A 17,317-nucleotide genomic window follows, 5' to 3' on the forward strand; every position below is an offset into this window, starting at 1 on the left:
CGTCTCAGGTGAAGGCGACAGGTGAGAGACGTCAGTGCAGCTGGTAGCGCCGCTCCACTGGGCCTGCGCCGCTCGCGTTCAGCCTCCGAAGCTTGGCACCTAAACGAGCGCCCTATGAGTGGATCGTGGGCCTCTGAACTGCCGGGACACACTCTGGCTGCTGCTCGCTACGACAAAAAAACTTGCTTGGGAGCCTGGTGGAGCTTACTAACGACATATACGAGCCGCCGCAGAAGTCCCATTCATCACGACTACCGGAACCGGAGCTAGCGCACACATCCGTCCACCATCATGTCGGACGACGAAGTTGACCATGAGCTGCTAGACCTCATGCGGAAGCATTGGGGTGGTGGTGCCAAAGAGGAAGGTCCGCCTGAAACAAAAGTTCTGGAAAACGCCCAGTTCATCTGCGATAACAGCATGGACGTTGCCCTTGACATGCGCTCTACCAAGGTCGCTGCCCAACTTGTGCTTGACGAGATGGAGAAGCGGGAGTACTCCACCAAAACATGGTCAGAGCATGAGCTGCACCCCAAAGCAAAAGACGAGAGCACTGTCAATTTCATCTTCACAATGGATCTGCTCAACTTCAGTTTCTGGAGCGAGAAGAGCGACGAGGAGCGCTTCGCAGTAGTCTACAAGGGAAGAAGATGGACTGGCTATTGGAGTCTGGTTGCCATTCTACAAAGAGCGTTGGAGCAAGACATACCCATCACTAGTCCGGAATTCTGGGTTGACGAAGAATTGTGTTCGGATGAAGTACTGCGAACCGTATTCTCTTCTGGTACCGACGAGGAGATCCCCATGTTCGAGCAAAGGATGCGATGTCTAAGAGAAGCAGGCCAAATCCTAGAGGAGGTGTGTTTGTGGTGCACCGCCAACACAGAAGAGCAAGTTGACTTATGACTGACGTTGCAGGAATTTGACGGTAGTGTCGTCACACTTATTGAAGACGCGAATAACTCCGCTGCCGCCCTTGTGAATCTACTCGCCGAAAAGTTCAACTGTTTCAGAGATGAAGGTAGGTTCGATAATAAGAAGGTGCGCTTCTTGAAGCGAGCCCAAATCTTTGTTGCAGATCTGTGGGCTGCGTTCGATGGCGAGGGATATGGCGAGTTCAACGACATTGACAAGATCACAATGTTTGCAGGTAAGACATCCTGGCTCTAGTTGACCTATAGTCCGACCGACTGACGCATCTATAGATTACCGCATTCCTCAAATGCTACACTCACTAGGCATAATCTGGTACTGCCCGCCTCTGGAGAACAAGGTACGCCGCCTTGAGACCATTGAGTCTGGCCACTCCTGGGAGATGCAGATCCGAGGATGTAGTATCTGGGCTGTAGAGCTTCTCCGCAAGGAGATTCTGAAGCTGAAACCGGAGGCCAAGGTCAACGCTATTCTTATCGACTTCTTCCTGTATGATCTTGCGAAGGAAAAGGAGAAGGAGGAGGCAGACGTCATACCACACCATCGGACGAGAAGCATATGGTATTGAGAGCCAAGAACAGCGGTGCACATGAAACCGAATCACACATTTGGGCGCCCTATCGCTTTCTGATCGGTGGGAATTAGTAGTTGGTCACTTCGTGGAGAGGTCAAAGGCGGTGGGGTCGCTTCGAGCATTCGCCACTTCCAAGTTTGCGCAACTTCCAGAGACAACGCACATCTCAGTTGTCGCATAACGGCACAACACCAACCGCTGGATTCGCTCTCATGTCTTGTCCGCGCGACAGGCTGAGGCTGGGGCATGCAACGTTTTCTTGGCACCGTTACGCCTTCCCAGTTATCGTTAGACGCCCGTGGTAAGGCTGGCCATTCAACCCCCGCAACGGCCTTACCTGACCCTGGTCTCCAGTATTCGTAGACAAATTACGATCATACTGGTGATCATTATAGCACGGATGAAGCCGCCGGTCACACATTTTCAGTAAAGCAGGGGTTTGACAACCGGGCCTATTTGCCAATTTCGGTGATTCGGGCGGGTGTTTGCACGATAGCAGCGCAACGATGAGCACGTGTGATCCACACTCTATGTCAGCAGTTCTCTTGAAATATCTAGGCACTTGGCCATCTGTCTAAGAAATTTCATCTTCGACCGACTCTCGCTTCATTCATTATTTTCATTTCGTAAGGTTCCGTTAGCGGCCTAGCTATGGAGCAGGTGAGAGTGGTGGCTTAACTCATTCACATTTATGTACAAGTGCTAGCCTGCAAACACTCACCTTTCTTGACATTCGAACCGGAGTTCAGTTCCGCCAGCAGCAGCTCCTCTGACCAGAGCGCCTCCCACTGAACGATGGGAAACCAACAAAGTTCCGCCGTCCAGCAGTGTCTGGAGCAAGCTGTCGGAAAGGATCATGTCGCCTTCAAGAACACACCACTCTACCAGATCTCACACGTCAAGCCCTACAACCTCGGTGTTCCGGTGACACCAGCGGCGGTTACCTACCCCAAGACGGCCGACGAGGTCTCCGCGATTGTAAAATGCGCAGTCGACAATAGCCTCAAAGTTCAGCCACGATGTGGTGGACATTCATACGCCAACTACGGTATCGGAGGTCAAGACAACACCATTGTAGTCGACATGAAAAACTTCCAACAATTCTCCATGGACAAGTCTACCTGGCAGGCCACAATCGGTGGCGGTACGCTCCTTCGCGACGTCACTGAGCGACTACACGACAACGGTAAACGCGCCATAGCCCATGGAACTTGTCCACAAGTCGGAATTGGAGGTCATGCAACGATAGGTGGCCTGGGACCGACTTCACGCATGTGGGGCTCCACTCTCGATCACGTAGAAGAGGTGGAAGTAGTCTTGGCGAATTCGACAGTAGTGCGTGCTTCCGAGAAGCAAAACCAAGATATCTTTTTCGCGACAAAAGGCGCTGCAGCCGGTTTCGGCATAGTCACAGAGTTCAAGATGCGCACGCAGGCCGAGCCCGGCGAAGCAGTCCTCTACTCGTACAACTTCCACGGCGGCTCGTCTGCATCAAAGGCTGAAGCGTTCAAGCAGTGGCAGAAGCTCATATCGGACCCGGCCCTTTCCAGGAAGTTCGCGAGCCAGTACATCCTCACCGAACAGCTCGGCGCCATCATCACAGGCACCTTCTTCGGCAGCCAAGCCGAATTCGACAGTCTGAACATCACATCTCGTCTCCCAACCGGTTCGGCTCTGGAATCGATAGAACTAAAAGACTGGCTGGGTGTAGTAGGCCACTGGAGCGAAGACATTGCTTTAGAACTCGTTGGCGGAATACCATCCAACTTCTACGCGAAATCCCTTTCGTACACCGAAAAAGATATCATACCCGACGAGACCATTGACAAGTTGTTCAAGTACATCGACGAAGCAGACAAAGGCGGTGCACTGTGGTTCATCATCTGGGACCTTGAGGGCGGCGCTATCAACGACGTTGCGCCTGATGCTACAGCCTACGGTCATCGTGACGCGTTGTTCTACCACCAGGCTTATGCTGTTAATCTCTTTGGCAAGGTCAGTCCCCGTCCCATCTCAAATAGTCTAGCAAGCGTACTGATATCCCACCAGGTCAACGACAAGACTCGCAATTTCCTTAATGGCTTGAACAACGTCGTTCTCGATGCGCTGCCCAACCACAATCAAGGAGCTTATGCAGGATATGTGGGTAAGTTCTGACTGTACGAAGTGCATGTGAGACATATACTGACTTCGTACCTCTACCTCTACAGATCCTGCACTGGGTGAGAACAGCGCGAGTCTGTATTGGGGCGGTAATGTTGAGAGGTTGGAGCGGATTAAGGCGGAGGTTGATCCGTTGGATGTGTTTCACAATCCGCAGAGTGTACGGCCGGCGAAGAGATAGGTGGAGAAGAGGGTGCTGTTTTTAGATAGAGGGGTGTAGCTTGGTGATGTGGTTCTGCCTGGCCTGGAGGCTTAGGCTCGGAACAAGTTTCTTCTTATAACAACTCTTTCGAAAATCTGTGCACGATGTCGCGATTAGTATGGTAATCGTGTGCGATGACATGGATAATTCCCGACTTGACAGCTGTCTTTGGCCGAACTTGTCTGCGCTAATGCTTGATATTGTACAGATACATGACTGTAGGACTGGGCCATACCACATGTGTAACCCAACATAGCGCAGTTGTGACCGGTTGTCTCATGCGCAACGAAGGACACGAACTAACCTTCAATACATAGTATGGGCTACGTCGTCGATCTATTTTCCTCTCGTCACCTCAACTCCAAAATATCTCCTACGTTATATCTACTGCATTCGCTAACCAATTCCCTTCAACTTAAGACATCGGCAGCCGCTCTCGTTGCAGAAGTGGTGACTACTCAACAGTCAGCAATGCCCAAAGGACACACCCGCTTCACGATGCGTGTTGGCGACGGCGTACCTAAGAAGCCTGTCGTACCCCATCGATGTTACCGCCGTGAAAAACTCGATCGAGAAAAGGAATTGAAGAGTAGGATCCGCTGTAACAGTCATTCTGAAGCATTGCGCGCTGTGGCGAACGTTACTACTACTACTGCGTCTATTCCAGCCCGTTCTGACATGGCGAACGTTAGGGCATTGAGCGTGTCTGTAGCCATCGTCGTTACAGCTGCGCTCTTCTGGATTTTTCGGGATAGGTAGATTGGCAGAGCAGACGTTGAGTTGTGTTGAGTTGGGTCTTGACAATCCTTTCGCTGTCGTGATTGCTGGCTGTGCGCGAATGAGACGGAGGCTGGCTTCTACATGGCTTCAGCGAGGATTTTCCGAGAACTTAATCACGTTAATCAACAGAATGCGCGTTTCTACTGCATCTGAAAAGAGTTATTCACATAACAGTTTGGATAGTCCTGATTTGGTGAACGGTGGGGTCGGTGCATCGGGACGCTGGAAGTGGCCACCTCTACGTCGATTACGCGACTGCCTACAATCTTACGATCCACGTATTTTATTTGTCGGGGCTTCGTTTGCGATCGACGCTTTCTGCTGCAATTATTCGAGTTGTTGATGGAAATCCTGTGCTGCGTAGCGAATGTGTGACTTGTCGAGGTGGCAAGCCCTGTCTGTGCGGTCGATGCACTAAAGATTTTCGTCCCCAGCCGATGGACCCTTGCATAATTTCCACTACTCCTTCCATCGATATCATCAGAATCAAGTGCGTAGCTCACCTACATTGAGCGTATCTCTCCCCAAACTCCCAATTCCAGGCAATTGGTCATGGGCCGTTCGTTCACATGTTGACGTTGCGCCGGTACGCACCGTGCGGCGCGTGTCCTGTGGTCCAATCAGGATGTCGCGTACCAAACAGAGCACTTTGCTGACATGCTCCAGTCGTTCCGTAGAATAGGCTGCGTGCTTCTGTCATGATGCCGCGGAAACCTTTCCTGGGATTGAGGCGTTTTCGTCGTCATCTAACTCTAAAGCTGTTTGGCCGCCCCGACACATTCACAAACCATCTGAGGAGTTTCTTAGGCTACGATCGTCGGCCAGAAAACATGCAGAAACTTGGAAGGTTATTATCGGGGGGACGCAGCCCGCTACCTGAGCATTTTGGTCGAAAAGCTCGTATACCCGACCTTTTTGATCGGAGAGATCAAGTTTACCTGGCGCTTGAGGCCCAGCGGTTGCATTGGCATATGCCCCCACCGTACGCCTATCATGATCTGCTTGACGCTGCAGCGAGAGTGGGCCGTATTGAAGGGATCATGGGCTACAAGTTCAAAGACAAGATGATCTGCATCGAAGCGCTCAAGACCACTTCGGCGACTACACCGCTTTATTTCAATGGGGTCACTCATCACATAGACAAAAACAACCGCCTGGCATTGCTAGGTGATCGAGTTATCTCTTTAGCTCTATGCGATGTTTGGTTCAAGACAGGAAATACCAATGGTATGTACTGCATATAGCTCTGGTGCTTAAGCTAATACAGCGAATAGCGGAATACACTTCGATGCAGCCGGATATAGAAAGCAGAGTTGGTTTGGGTAAGAAAGGATACGCGCTCGGTATAAACGACAATCTGCTTCTTCACGAGCGGCACCCCTCCACATTCAATCACGTTGCCGAGGCCTTCGAAGCTGTTCTTGGTGCTATCTACTTGGACTCTGGGAACAACATCGAAACCGTCAAGGAAGTTATCACCGGAATCAAGCTCGATCGTCACAAGGGATTAGAAGAGCAGACTACGGCCCAGGATCGTCTGGACAGTAAAAGACTTGCGGCGCTACAGTACTCTGATTATATGATGAACCAAGCTGCGTACACTAAAAAAGCCCAGCTGGAGCATGATGCAGCACTGGCAGCGAAAGAAGCAGCAAAACTGGCGGAAAAACAGGTGGCAGATCAGCCTAGAGAGGAGGCGCAAGAAGACAATATGTCCACCAAAAGTCAAATATACGATGGACACTCGGGAACAGTTCAGCCTCAAACTAAGAAGAAGAGCAGCGTTGCGCTCACACATGCGGAGGCCTCGAAAAATCTAGCCGATTCCGTGATCGAATATCGCACGAATGGTCACCCGAGTGACGCAAAGGATCTGGGCCGACTTGCTAGACAAGACGCGCAACGCCAAAGTCCAGCCTCGAAGGGAAAAGCACCATCGCAGAATGCCAATCAGGGATCAGATTCAAAACTGCAACGACGCGCGGTCGTAGCTGCCAACAAGCTATCGAAAGAAGGCTACCTATCAAATAATGTCTTGGAACACGATGACAAGAAAACTGTCTCTGTACGCCAAGATTTGACAGCATCTCACGTCGAGAACCAGGACAAGGTAGTTACCCGAGGCACCAAACTATCGCCGGAGGAAGAAGCAGATGAGTTTGTCGCATCGATGAAGTTTCCAGCAGAAATAGAATCATCTGAGGGCTTGAAAAGCAGTGAGAAACGCATCCTGAGAATATCATGGGACATGGCGGTACGAAAATGCGCCGACAGCATCAGAATTAGCGAGGAGAGAGACTTTGAGGGAACGTTTGCGCATAGGTTGAAGCGAATGGTACGGTACCAGGTAAATGCTGGTTTAGTAAAAAACGAAACGAAAGAAACGATTAGGCTTCTCCGCCTGTCAGCAAGGCTTCGAGGCCACAGCTGGGGAGAAAAACAGGAGAAGACATTTCGCAAGACCAATTCAAAGGTTCCAATGAAACCTAGTCGAGAGACAACACAGGCACCGGTGAGTGTTTCACCAGAGCCGAAAGCTGCGACGGCAACGAAAGCAAATCCTACACCACAAGAGACAGATCCTGCACTGGAGATAGTAGACACTGTACTAGAGAAAGCAGAGCCTCTACTAAAGACTGGTATGAACAACGATAAGCCAGCCCAAAGACGCTCAAACTCGCCAAAGGAATCCCATCTTGCAGAAGCAGCCACCACAGAGATGGAAGATGAGAAGAACACACAAGTGCGCACCAAGGATGTTGAATCACTGGAAAGAGATATTCTCAACTCGCACAACACCGTATGGCAAACGGCCGATACCGCAGATGCGTCAACATCAGAGCAGCACAGCGGACGCACAACTCGTGCACGCCGTTCTGCTGCGGATGGCCAGGCGGAGAATCCATCTGCTCCAAACGAATTTTTCGAATCGGACACGGACAGATTCATGTCTACCATCACGCAAAATGATTCAGAAGCGTCCGACGCCCCTCAACCGAAACCTCATGAGGAATCTGACATGCAGTCTTCGGAATCTTCCAAAGAGCTAGAGGAATCGCCCGCTCCGTCTGCAAGGATAACATATCCCAAACGTCCCAAACGAGCCACGCGTCGTCGATCACAACATTCATGATTGCTTTTGCTCCTGGCTACAGGTACGCCAGCTGCTTGTCTATTACCGTATATGCGTCGATGCATGTGTACAATACCTATAGTCCGAATGTATGATAACTCAGCGAGAGATGCCTTTACAGTTGTACATCCATGTCTAGAAGAGTACGTGTAACATATTTGTCGCAATATCGAGATACAGAATGCGAATCTGCATTTACCCGCTTCCAGAGCCATTGACGTCTGCTTTTGAGGTCTTGCAGCCTGGCAAAGGCATCTATCTTGACCAATTTCACAGGAAATTAACGATTAGTGAGCTACTGAACATGTCGCCAAGTATCAATACGAGTTGTTGTCGTCGGTTAAGTTGGCATCGCGTCTGTGCATTAGGCGGCAACCTCGAATGTGCTAACTTCTTCTCTACCAGCGGCACAGCGAGATGTCTACTAAAGTACCATGTTCCTCGCTCCAACCCTCAACGCAAGGAGTTGGCAGAAGTCGATTTCAACATGGCATCCCACAAGCGCCCACGACTTCCACCCACCCAATTAGCCGCCATAATGAACGACTATTACACCTCTTTGACCACTCTCTACATACCATGTTCAGCTTTGAAACATCCGCCTCTGGGTGGTTGGCCGAACATTACTGCGGGGGCGACAAAGTGTCTGGACAAATCGCATGTTGTCATTGAGGTCATGAATCATTTACCATACATTGATGAGGCTGAGGCCGGCGAGATGATCACGAACATTCACTACAAGAGCGACGTAGTAGATTACTCCACATACACAGCTGAGGACTTCGAGAAATGTGATGTATCGTATGGAGAGGACGGACTCAAAGTTTGCATTAAAGAGATGGAGGAGCGGAGAAGGGAAGATGAAGAGCAGCAGGAGCAGGATGAAGAGGAGGATGACGACAGCGAAGACGAAGAAACCAATAGCGACGACGAGCACGCACCGCATGACGAAGGTTACAGTTCCAACGAAGAAGAAGACTTCGGCGACGACCCCGACGACGTCGACATAAAAGACATCCTCCTCCTATCCATGGGCTACGAATCCGGCGGACGGATCCTCCTCCTCGACGTACACAAAGGCATCATCCACGAAGACATAGTCCGCTGCCAACTCGTCTCTGGCGTATGGATAGAAGACTTCTTCGACGATATGAAGGACAAGCTCCGGAGGCTGGATTGCGTACCCGTAAGAGGCGAGTTCTACGAGGGCGTGTCTGAGGTGGAGGATAATGGGTCGGTGCCTGAAACTGCGGATGAGTCTTTGGATGAACATGACGAGGAGCATGTGAAGGTATGCAAGAGGATTTATCGCAAGTTTGGGTGGCCGGGGGAGGGGTATAGGAAGGATGAGGCGTTGGAGGCGGTGGAGAAGTATCGGGTGAGTGCTTGGGGTTATTGATGCGGAGGTTGTGGTGACGAATGGAGTTGATAGAATGAATCGGAGAAGGATACCATAAACGAGTTATCCTAATGCTGCATAACCGTAGCCGTTGCACTGATTACAGTAGCAACCGCGGTGATACCATAACGCCACGCATTCGTCCTTGCCCATGTCTCAGCAATAGTCTTCATGTCCACCTTCTCAGCCCATTTCTTCGCGGCCTCACTCGCCGTATCTTTATCTGTACCCTGACCAGCACCCTTCAGCACAACGCTCTCATCACGTAATATCTCTTGTGCTTTCCACTTTCCCGCGCCGTTCACCCCAGGCTCCATGTACAGGGCTGTGTACGGGATGATACTAACATTTACAATTCCTGCAACAGCGTACAGGAGCCTTGCGGAAGAAGATTGATCATTGCAAAGGTAAGCGAGGAGAATGTTACTTGAAGCGCCAGATATGATGAGAGGCGCGACGAAAATAGGTGCGAATTGGTAGGCTTGAAGCCATTGCTTTGCTAGGAGTTTTGGTGGGGCGTGCGTGATGAGGGGTGGCATGACGACATGACTGTATGCGAAAGTGAAGCCTGGTGAATCACATTGTTAGCGGACAATTGGGACGGGTTTTGAGGCTGGTATACCTGTGTATATCGCTGGCGCAATCGTTGCGATCGCTTGCAAGATGGGCACCATGGGGATGGAAGACTCGTTCATCGCGGTTGGTTACAATGAGATGGCGCACGACGTGCGGTTGAGAGAATATGTCGTACGCAGGATACTGTAGGAGTTATCTGAAGTGATCTGTCAATAAAGCGTAGACGTAGGCGCTTGGGGTACAGAGCTGACGTACTAGCGCGGTGTTTTGGATGCATCAGCATGCCTTAGCTGCATATTCTGGAACAACAGTAGAACGAACGAGATCTTCCAAGATCTACATGGGCTGAAGCATGTATTTATAGCATCGATATGATCTGCACCTAGGCTTTTGTGCAACGGCGATCATGTCGTTTTGCGCAGCCCTGTCGTGAAATCAGATGAGCCTTACTTGTACAGGTATACTACAACTGATCCAGCAATCCCAAGACCTCTTGCCTGAGTTCACCCAAACCAACATCCTTCTTGAACCCCAATCTCCGGCATTGCACCTCTAATTCTCTCCTGTCTGTCCAGCCTCTGCCTAAGACAACGACGACAGGATATCCAATCAATTCTGCATCCTTTAACTTCCACCCTAAGCTCTTTGCTACTCGATCATCCAATACTAGATCCACATCTCCATACCGACCTTCACCGTAGATCGCGTCGTACACTTCTGCCGCGTCGCTCTCATCGACCTTTGGAGACGTGAGGATGACGGCTTCATAGGGTGCTATCGCCCTTGGCCAGTTCAGTCCTTGAGCGTCTGAGAGCAGTGATGCGACAGCTCCGATGATACGCGAAACGCCGATACCATGGCAGCCCATTTGTATTGGAGAAGAGAGGTTTTGGTCAGGCAGTGCGACGACTGCGTTGAGGGGCTTGCTGTAGCGGGTGCCGAGGTGGAAGGTGTGGCCTACTTCGATGGCTTTCTGGACGTCGAGTTTTCCGTCCGAGCAGCGAGGACATGGATCGCCAGTTCCGACGGGCGTGAGATTTAGTTTGGAAGACAGAGGATTTGAGAGAGACCTATCGTTCTTATCAAAGGCAAGGGAGGGGTCGAAGAGGTCGATGGTATCTCTGCCCTTTCGGAGCAGAGAAGCGAGTGATGAGGATTCGATACCGGTGTCCAGCTCGATCTCCTCTGGAAGTGCTTTCTTGACAGCGTGAAGATTGACATGCTCATGTCTCTGTCTTACATTCGTCTCAGTTTCGGATGGACGTGGTATCCACACATTGATCTTTGTCTTCTTGTCGACGCTTATACCTGTGTACGCCAACCAGCTGTCGGTACATGACGCTACAGCTTGGCCGCTCTTTTCCACAAGCTCTTCGTTGGCGACGTAGTCGCATGAGTTGCAAGACCACACGTTGTCCTCGCCCTTTGGAGATATAAAATGATACTCGTGGCTCAGTTTGCCTCCCATGTTACCAGAATCGGCATCGGCGACTAGGTATGGCAGTCGAAGCTCATTGAACAGATTGTTATATGCTTCCCGTACTTCTTCGTAAGTCTTGAGCGCGGCTTCTGTTGAGTGATCGAATGTGTAAAGATCCTTCATCATGAACTCCTTGGCCCGTAAGAGTCCTTGTCTTGGTCTTCGTTCGTCGCGATACTTTCTTCCGATCTGATACAGCCTCTGTGGCAGATCTTTGTATGAATGTATCATGCTGGCTATAAGTGCTGTGATCTCTTCTTCGTGAGTTGGCGATAACAGAAAGCCAGATTCTCTCCTATCTTTGATGCGCAGGAGTTCCGAGTTGGCGGAGTAGCGACCAGACTGCCTCCATAACAATTCTGTAGTAATAGAAGAGAGCGAAAGTTTCGAAGCACCAATCGAGCTCATGTGCTTGTCGATTAGCGATTCAAGCTTGTTTTGAACGCGTAAACCTAGGGGTAGAAGATGAAAGACTCCGGAATGTGCCTGTGCATGATGAGACAAGTACTAGAAGTCAAGAGGTTGTAGATATATACCTGACGGAGAAAGCCACCTCTAACGAGAAGAGAGTGAGACTCATCTGAAGAGACGTTAGTCAACGTATGCTAGTCGCTCCCATGATTCTCACCTTGCTCGCTGTCCTGGGGTGATATCCCACCCGTTGGTGCCCAGAATTTGGATAAACGATTTCTTGAGTCGATCTAAGCCAATTATCAGCCTTTCAATCTAGATTATGAACTTGATTGGGACAGCTTACAGCTATATATCTAGCATGTCGAAAGCCTTGTATTGGTGTTCGCTGTGATCGCGATTGCCATGCAGCTCTACGAATATACGCCGCCATGCGCGCACCACAATGATGATATATGATCAACTTCAAACAGGAAGCTTGGAGTTACACTGTAGGTTTCAAGACAGAAAAGAGAGTGTGGAAATGTTGTATGTTCCGTAAATGGTGGACGACAGCGGGAGATCTGCCTCCAACATGACGAGCACAGACCACTTCGAATCTCAAAGCGCATGGAAATATTTGGAGATCGAACCCATCTCTCAATTGCTCCACAACCACATCTCACGTAAGTATAGCGATTCCCATACTGAGACAGTATATCTTGGGAAGGTGTTAATCGTCATTCAGAATGCCTCCACGGATACGCATCAGGCCACGCGCCCTCCGCGCCTGCACCTCGAACCCAACCCACCCCGTCTCTCTACCCGCAATCGCAACCTACGCCACAGTAAGAGCGACCACCCCCGCACCGCCAATCCAGCAGACATACAAAGCCGCACCGCCAGTACTACGATACCCACCCACGCAACCACCCTCTCACAAGCCGCCGGAGGTGCGCAAAACCCAACTCCACCGCCAATACCAATCGCTGCTCCGATCCTCGCCTCTGATCCTGATATTCCAGCACAACAATGTAAAAGCAGTGGAGTGGATGAGCATAAGGCGGGAGCTAGCCATTGCCCTCCGCAAGCTGGATGCCGAGAGAGTGAAGAACGGGCAAGAGACGCTTGCAGAGGAGGTTAAGATGCAGGTCATCCAGACCAACATCTTCGCAAGCGCACTGCGCGTCGTCGAGTTCTTCAACCCGGAGACTTCGACAATAGATCATGCGCAACATCCTACCGACCCGCGGACACCGACGAGCGCGCAGATACCGAACACGAGTAATGACGCAGCAGACGAGCGCTTCACACACGGTCTGTCGAGACGGGCATACGAGATTGCGAATAACAGGAAGTTGAAGTTGGAATTGGAGCCTCTGCTCTCGGGGCCCCTTGCTGTCGTAGCGTTCCCCGATGTTGCGCCGCAATACCTCAAGACTGTCCTGTCTATCCTCTCGCCTTCGAAGCCCGGATTCCCTGCCCCAAGCCGAAAAGCGAACCCGGACTACTACGAGCCAGCCGTCCAAGCTGGTCTCCAGAAGCTGATGCTTTTGGGTGCGAGAGTAGAGGGCAAGGTCTTCGATGTGGACGGTACAAAGTGGGTTGGTGGCATTGCGGGAGGTATCGATGGTCTCCGCGCTCAGCTTGTGCATATGCTGCAGGGTGTTGGTGGGAGTCTTACTGGTGCTTTGGAGGGCGCGAGCAAGAGTTTGTACTTTACTGTCGAGGGGAGGAGAATGGACATGGAGGAGAAGGAGAAGGGTCCCGAAGAGGAGAAGAAAGAGTGATTGCGAGAGCAGTGTACATTATTTGTATAGCCATTGACGCGGAATATACGAAATCGACGTACGAGGCTGAGGTATGGCATTGTCATTGTTTGTGTGCGTGTCGAATGAAGTCGATATACCCGATCTCGTTGTTTAATGGAGTATGAAGTTGTGTAACCTTTCTCTACTGTTCGCTTTCTAGAGACTTTGTTATGATGATCGTTGAGATCTCACGAAGTACCGTAGCGGCAAACCTCCAGGATATTTTCTGTAATAGTGAACGTTCGATTGAGGTCATTTCTTCTATCCTCAGGGCAGACTGTGAGTAGTAACTTCACTTCACTCCTCTTCACCACGCAAAAGTCAAGCCTTGATTTATACTTTACGATTCGATTCGTTTTATATAGGTATCCACATATGCTGCGTGGTATCCTAAGGGTATCATGAGGGATCTGCCTGCCCAAATATGCACACTTGGAAAGATTTGTAGTGGAAAATAAAAAGAACTCCCCTTCTTTCTTCGAGAGACAGAACTCGCGCGCGCGCAGACACACACAGAAAAAAAGACACAAACTCTAAACGTCCCTGGGCGCCCCAATCTGGTTCCTCGTATATATAGGAGAGGTATAGGAATGTCGTGGTCGTCATATCCCAATTCGCTCGCTCGCTTCACTCCTGCCGCGCATTATGCCAATAAAGAATAGTTTGGTGTGTGTGTGTGAGAGTGAGGGTTGGTGTGGAGAAGCATGTTCAGTCGAGCTCAATGTCGCCGTTGCTTTCGTGAACCGATTTTTCCGTTAAACGCCGATTGTGGAGAGAGATCCGTAACCCCGATGCTGCTAAGTTGATATGTGCGAAAGGAAAATCTGACGTCGCTATCGTCGTGCGCCGCCTACTTCGACCGAGTGTGATGTTCGTTCAAATTGGAGCTTTCGTCGCTTGTTCGCCATGTTCCCGCCGGGTGTGTCTTCGCCTCCGGTGGAGTCTGCATAGTCGTCTCCAAAGCCCTCGCCGTAGCCTTGGAATGCGGCATCGGTGTAGCCGCGCTTCGAGCTTGATCGCTCTGGCCTTACCGCACCCCGGTTCATATGGTTGGTCGGTGTTGGTGCGGAGGATGTGAAGGATGTGGCTCGCTGTGGTGGTATTTCCTGTGGTTTGGGTTTTACGGCATCGTCTGTGCCGAGATAGGCCTTGTATTTGGCAGCTTCTGCGTTGGGGAGAGGTCCAGGAGCTGTGCCTGCGAAGGCGTCGTCGAGAAGTCTGCTGAGGTTTGAACTCAATGCTGTGCCGTCTGCTGTCAGACCCTGCTTCTCGGGTTCTCTGTTCTGCACATGTTGCGACTGCCAAATCTCTTCGGGCATTAGCAGCAGATCCCGGAAAACGCCGTCCATCTTAATCGCTTTTGGCTTGCCGGCGATCTGCATCTGCTTGATATGACCCTCGTAGGACTTGCGAAGCTTGTTAATCTTCTCGCCTGTTACCGGGTCATTGCGGGCTACAGTGCTGGCGAGCGGGTTGAGCCTGTAGAGTGAGATGAAATTTTGCGAGGGTTGCGGCCGTGCTATCTCTATCTTCTCGCTGCTGAGTTTGAACAATTGACTGCCGCAAATGCCTTGGGCAGCTTTGAGTCGGCCGTCTTCGGTGTATGGCGATTCGGCTTGCCGGTTGTGGTTGGACAGCCTGTGGTGACGCAACCGCGTTATGTCATCGTCCGCGCTCTCTTCCATCGTCGCATCGCCATCGCTGTCGATATTGGCGCTCGACATGAAGCCGGCAGTGCTCGCGGGGGTCGGGAAGGGGTGCTGGTTGGATGCCGATGTTGCCGACTGGGAGAGCGAGGTCGACATGGGCAGGGAGGATTGCGGTGAGCGGTCCGACACGGCGGAGTTTGTCGTGGGGAAGCCTCCATTGGATTGCGAATTCATCGAGTAGGGTGGCGAGGTGGGCGTTCGAGGGTGAATGAGCGTCTTTGTCGTCTGGCCGCTCGCCTTGGCAGCGACGTCAAAGGGCGGGCTGGCGGGTGAGAATCTTCCTATCGAGTCCAAACGTTGCCGTTTCGCGCTGTGATCCGACATAGAGGCCGTCTTCGGGGGTGGAGCGAGAGGGGAGAGCTCGTCGGCGTGCGTGGAGCGTGCAGCGGTGGGTGAGAGGAGGGCTCGTACTGAAGCGCTTGGCGTCCTCCGCGCGGGTCGACCGCGGCAGCAAGGTGGGCGCGCTACTCGATGGTGCGCATGCGAAGAGAGCGGACGGCGGCGCTGGCGACGATGGGCGGCGGGCGATGGGGCGGGGCGTGGGCGTGGCGGGATGCGCAGGAGGGTTGTGGGCGGCTGAGGGTGCGAAGATGTGAAGGAGATGATGGGGTTGACCGGCGGTTTGGGCTCAGCGCTGTCTCGACTGCTCACGTGACGTGCCGGGGCCCATGGTCCGCCATCTAAAACCGCCTTTCGTGTTAGGGCGTGTCAACCATTCATCGCCGCTGCAACAACAAGACAACCAGACAAAGCATCGCCATACCCTGTGCATCTTTGATGTATGGATGACAACAGGCCGCGCGCCGGTGCCTCTGCTGCGGCCGCCTCACCTGGTGCAGCGCCGACTGCGCGCCCCGAGGCATCGAATCCACCCGCGCCGAGCAATGCGCCCAAGATCCAGCAGCCGAAACCCCAAGCTCTGCCATCGCGATCCGGCCCCAGCGCCATCCTGGTCTCGCCGCGACAGAAAGGCAACCCCATCCTCAACAGCGTGCGCTCCGTCGCATGGGAGTACTCTGACATTCCCGCCGACTATGTCGTCGGTGCCACAACATGTGCCCTCTTCCTGTCGCTCAAGTACCACCGTCTGCATCCCGAGTATATCTACAACCGCATCCGAGACTTGAAGGGCCAGTACAGCCTGCGCATCCTCCTTACCATGGTCGATATTGAAAATCATGAAGATCCATTGAGAGAGCTATCCAAGACGTCATTAGTCAACAACGTCACAGTCATGCTATGTTGGAGCGCACCGGAAGCCGGTCGCTATCTGGAACTTTTCAAGACATTCGAGAACGCTGCACCGACCAGCATTCGCGCTCAGCAAGCAGGCACTTATTCAGAGAAGATGGTCGAATTCATCACCGTACCACGCAGCATCAACAAGACAGATGCAGTAGGCTTAGTCTCTAATTTTGGAAGCATCCGCACTGCAATCAACGCTGGGCCTGAGGAAATTGGCCTAATAGCAGGGTGGGGTGACAAGAAGGTTCAACGATGGTGCAACGCCGTCAGGGAGCCCTTTCGGGTCAAGAAGGCAGCGCGACGAACCGTCGGTCAAGACAGCGGTGCAGCGACCATGTCACGCGACATCTCCATGGCAGAAGGCGAAAGCCAGATGCCGCCGACAGCGGATGCTGATGATACAGCACATCGCAGGGTGGACGATGCCGGGCCTCTTGCACTGGAGCTGGAGAGATCCGCTCCTTTTGCAACTTCAGGGTCGGATGCAGACAAACGACCCGATCATCGCATCGCTGAACATCTCAACCAGGACGATGAAGAAGCAATGCGTGAGGCAGAGTTGGGTGCAGTCCCACGAGGCAATGAGACTCAACCCACTGCTCCAAAACCAGTGAAGCGGAAGCAGGCAGAAGAGGAAAACATGAGCGAGGGCGTCATGGCTGCACTCAGCAAGTTGAGGAAACAATGAACAATGTTCTACAACACTTTCGAAAATGCGACATGTGACTTTGCCCAATTGATGGGCAACAATCAATCCCTGACGTTCACTTTTCAAAGTCCGCTGTGATCAATACAGCATCGTTTGCAATGGCTATCGCGAACAAATTCCATGTGCAGCATGCCGTCATGCGCCCTCTCATTGGTGACCCCACTCTGGTCCTCGCCCTGCAGCTGCAGCCTAGCCTGCCCACATGCACCTACT

General features: G+C 51.9%; 9 protein-coding genes across 9 annotated transcripts; 6 read left to right on the forward strand and 3 right to left on the reverse strand.

The window, feature by feature from the left end:
• Positions 1–291: 291 nt before the first annotated feature.
• Positions 292–1,501, forward strand: J4E85_007652 (uncharacterized protein; the record flags this gene model as incomplete). Its single annotated transcript, XM_051471883.1, has 3 exons — positions 292–858; positions 919–1,150; positions 1,206–1,501. 3 exons carry the CDS (start codon positions 292–294, stop codon positions 1,499–1,501), a joined length of 1,095 nt encoding a protein of 364 aa, XP_051324080.1.
• Positions 1,502–2,302: 801 nt separating this feature from the next.
• Positions 2,303–3,851, forward strand: J4E85_007653 (uncharacterized protein; the record flags this gene model as incomplete). Its single annotated transcript, XM_051471884.1, has 3 exons — positions 2,303–3,502; positions 3,557–3,653; positions 3,718–3,851. 3 exons carry the CDS (start codon positions 2,303–2,305, stop codon positions 3,849–3,851), a joined length of 1,431 nt encoding a protein of 476 aa, XP_051324081.1.
• A 1,841-nt stretch (positions 3,852–5,692) lies between these two features.
• J4E85_007654 (uncharacterized protein) lies at positions 5,693–7,785 on the forward strand (the record flags this gene model as incomplete). The annotated part of the gene is made up of 3 exons (XM_051471885.1): positions 5,693–5,879; positions 5,927–6,999; positions 7,159–7,785. 3 exons carry the CDS (start codon positions 5,693–5,695, stop codon positions 7,783–7,785), a joined length of 1,887 nt encoding a protein of 628 aa, XP_051324082.1.
• A 538-nt stretch (positions 7,786–8,323) lies between these two features.
• J4E85_007655 (uncharacterized protein) lies at positions 8,324–9,184 on the forward strand (the record flags this gene model as incomplete). The annotated part of the gene is made up of 1 exon (XM_051471886.1): positions 8,324–9,184. The coding sequence occupies one exon, from the start codon at positions 8,324–8,326 to the stop codon at positions 9,182–9,184; it is 861 nt and encodes a 286-aa protein (XP_051324083.1).
• Positions 9,185–9,252: 68 nt separating this feature from the next.
• J4E85_007656 (uncharacterized protein) lies at positions 9,253–9,879 on the reverse strand (the record flags this gene model as incomplete). Its single annotated transcript, XM_051471887.1, has 2 exons — positions 9,253–9,752; positions 9,807–9,879. The coding sequence occupies 2 exons, from the start codon at positions 9,877–9,879 to the stop codon at positions 9,253–9,255; spliced, it is 573 nt and encodes a 190-aa protein (XP_051324084.1).
• Positions 9,880–10,223: 344 nt separating this feature from the next.
• On the reverse strand, positions 10,224–12,084 carry J4E85_007657 (uncharacterized protein; the record flags this gene model as incomplete). Its single annotated transcript, XM_051471888.1, has 4 exons — positions 10,224–11,726; positions 11,777–11,820; positions 11,869–11,941; positions 11,998–12,084. The coding sequence occupies 4 exons, from the start codon at positions 12,082–12,084 to the stop codon at positions 10,224–10,226; spliced, it is 1,707 nt and encodes a 568-aa protein (XP_051324085.1).
• Positions 12,085–12,379: 295 nt separating this feature from the next.
• On the forward strand, positions 12,380–13,420 carry J4E85_007658 (uncharacterized protein; the record flags this gene model as incomplete). Its single annotated transcript, XM_051471889.1, has 1 exon — positions 12,380–13,420. The coding sequence occupies one exon, from the start codon at positions 12,380–12,382 to the stop codon at positions 13,418–13,420; it is 1,041 nt and encodes a 346-aa protein (XP_051324086.1).
• An 854-nt stretch (positions 13,421–14,274) lies between these two features.
• On the reverse strand, positions 14,275–15,474 carry J4E85_007659 (uncharacterized protein; the record flags this gene model as incomplete). Its single annotated transcript, XM_051471890.1, has 1 exon — positions 14,275–15,474. The coding sequence occupies one exon, from the start codon at positions 15,472–15,474 to the stop codon at positions 14,275–14,277; it is 1,200 nt and encodes a 399-aa protein (XP_051324087.1).
• A 457-nt stretch (positions 15,475–15,931) lies between these two features.
• J4E85_007660 (uncharacterized protein) lies at positions 15,932–17,083 on the forward strand (the record flags this gene model as incomplete). Its single annotated transcript, XM_051471891.1, has 1 exon — positions 15,932–17,083. One exon carries the CDS (start codon positions 15,932–15,934, stop codon positions 17,081–17,083), a length of 1,152 nt encoding a protein of 383 aa, XP_051324088.1.
• Between the last annotated feature and the right edge of the window lie 234 nt (positions 17,084–17,317).

Source organism: Alternaria conjuncta (assembly GCF_024043145.1).
Source record: "Alternaria conjuncta strain BMP 0040 chromosome Unknown scaffold_11, whole genome shotgun sequence".
NCBI lineage: Eukaryota > Fungi > Ascomycota > Dothideomycetes > Pleosporales > Pleosporaceae > Alternaria > Alternaria conjuncta.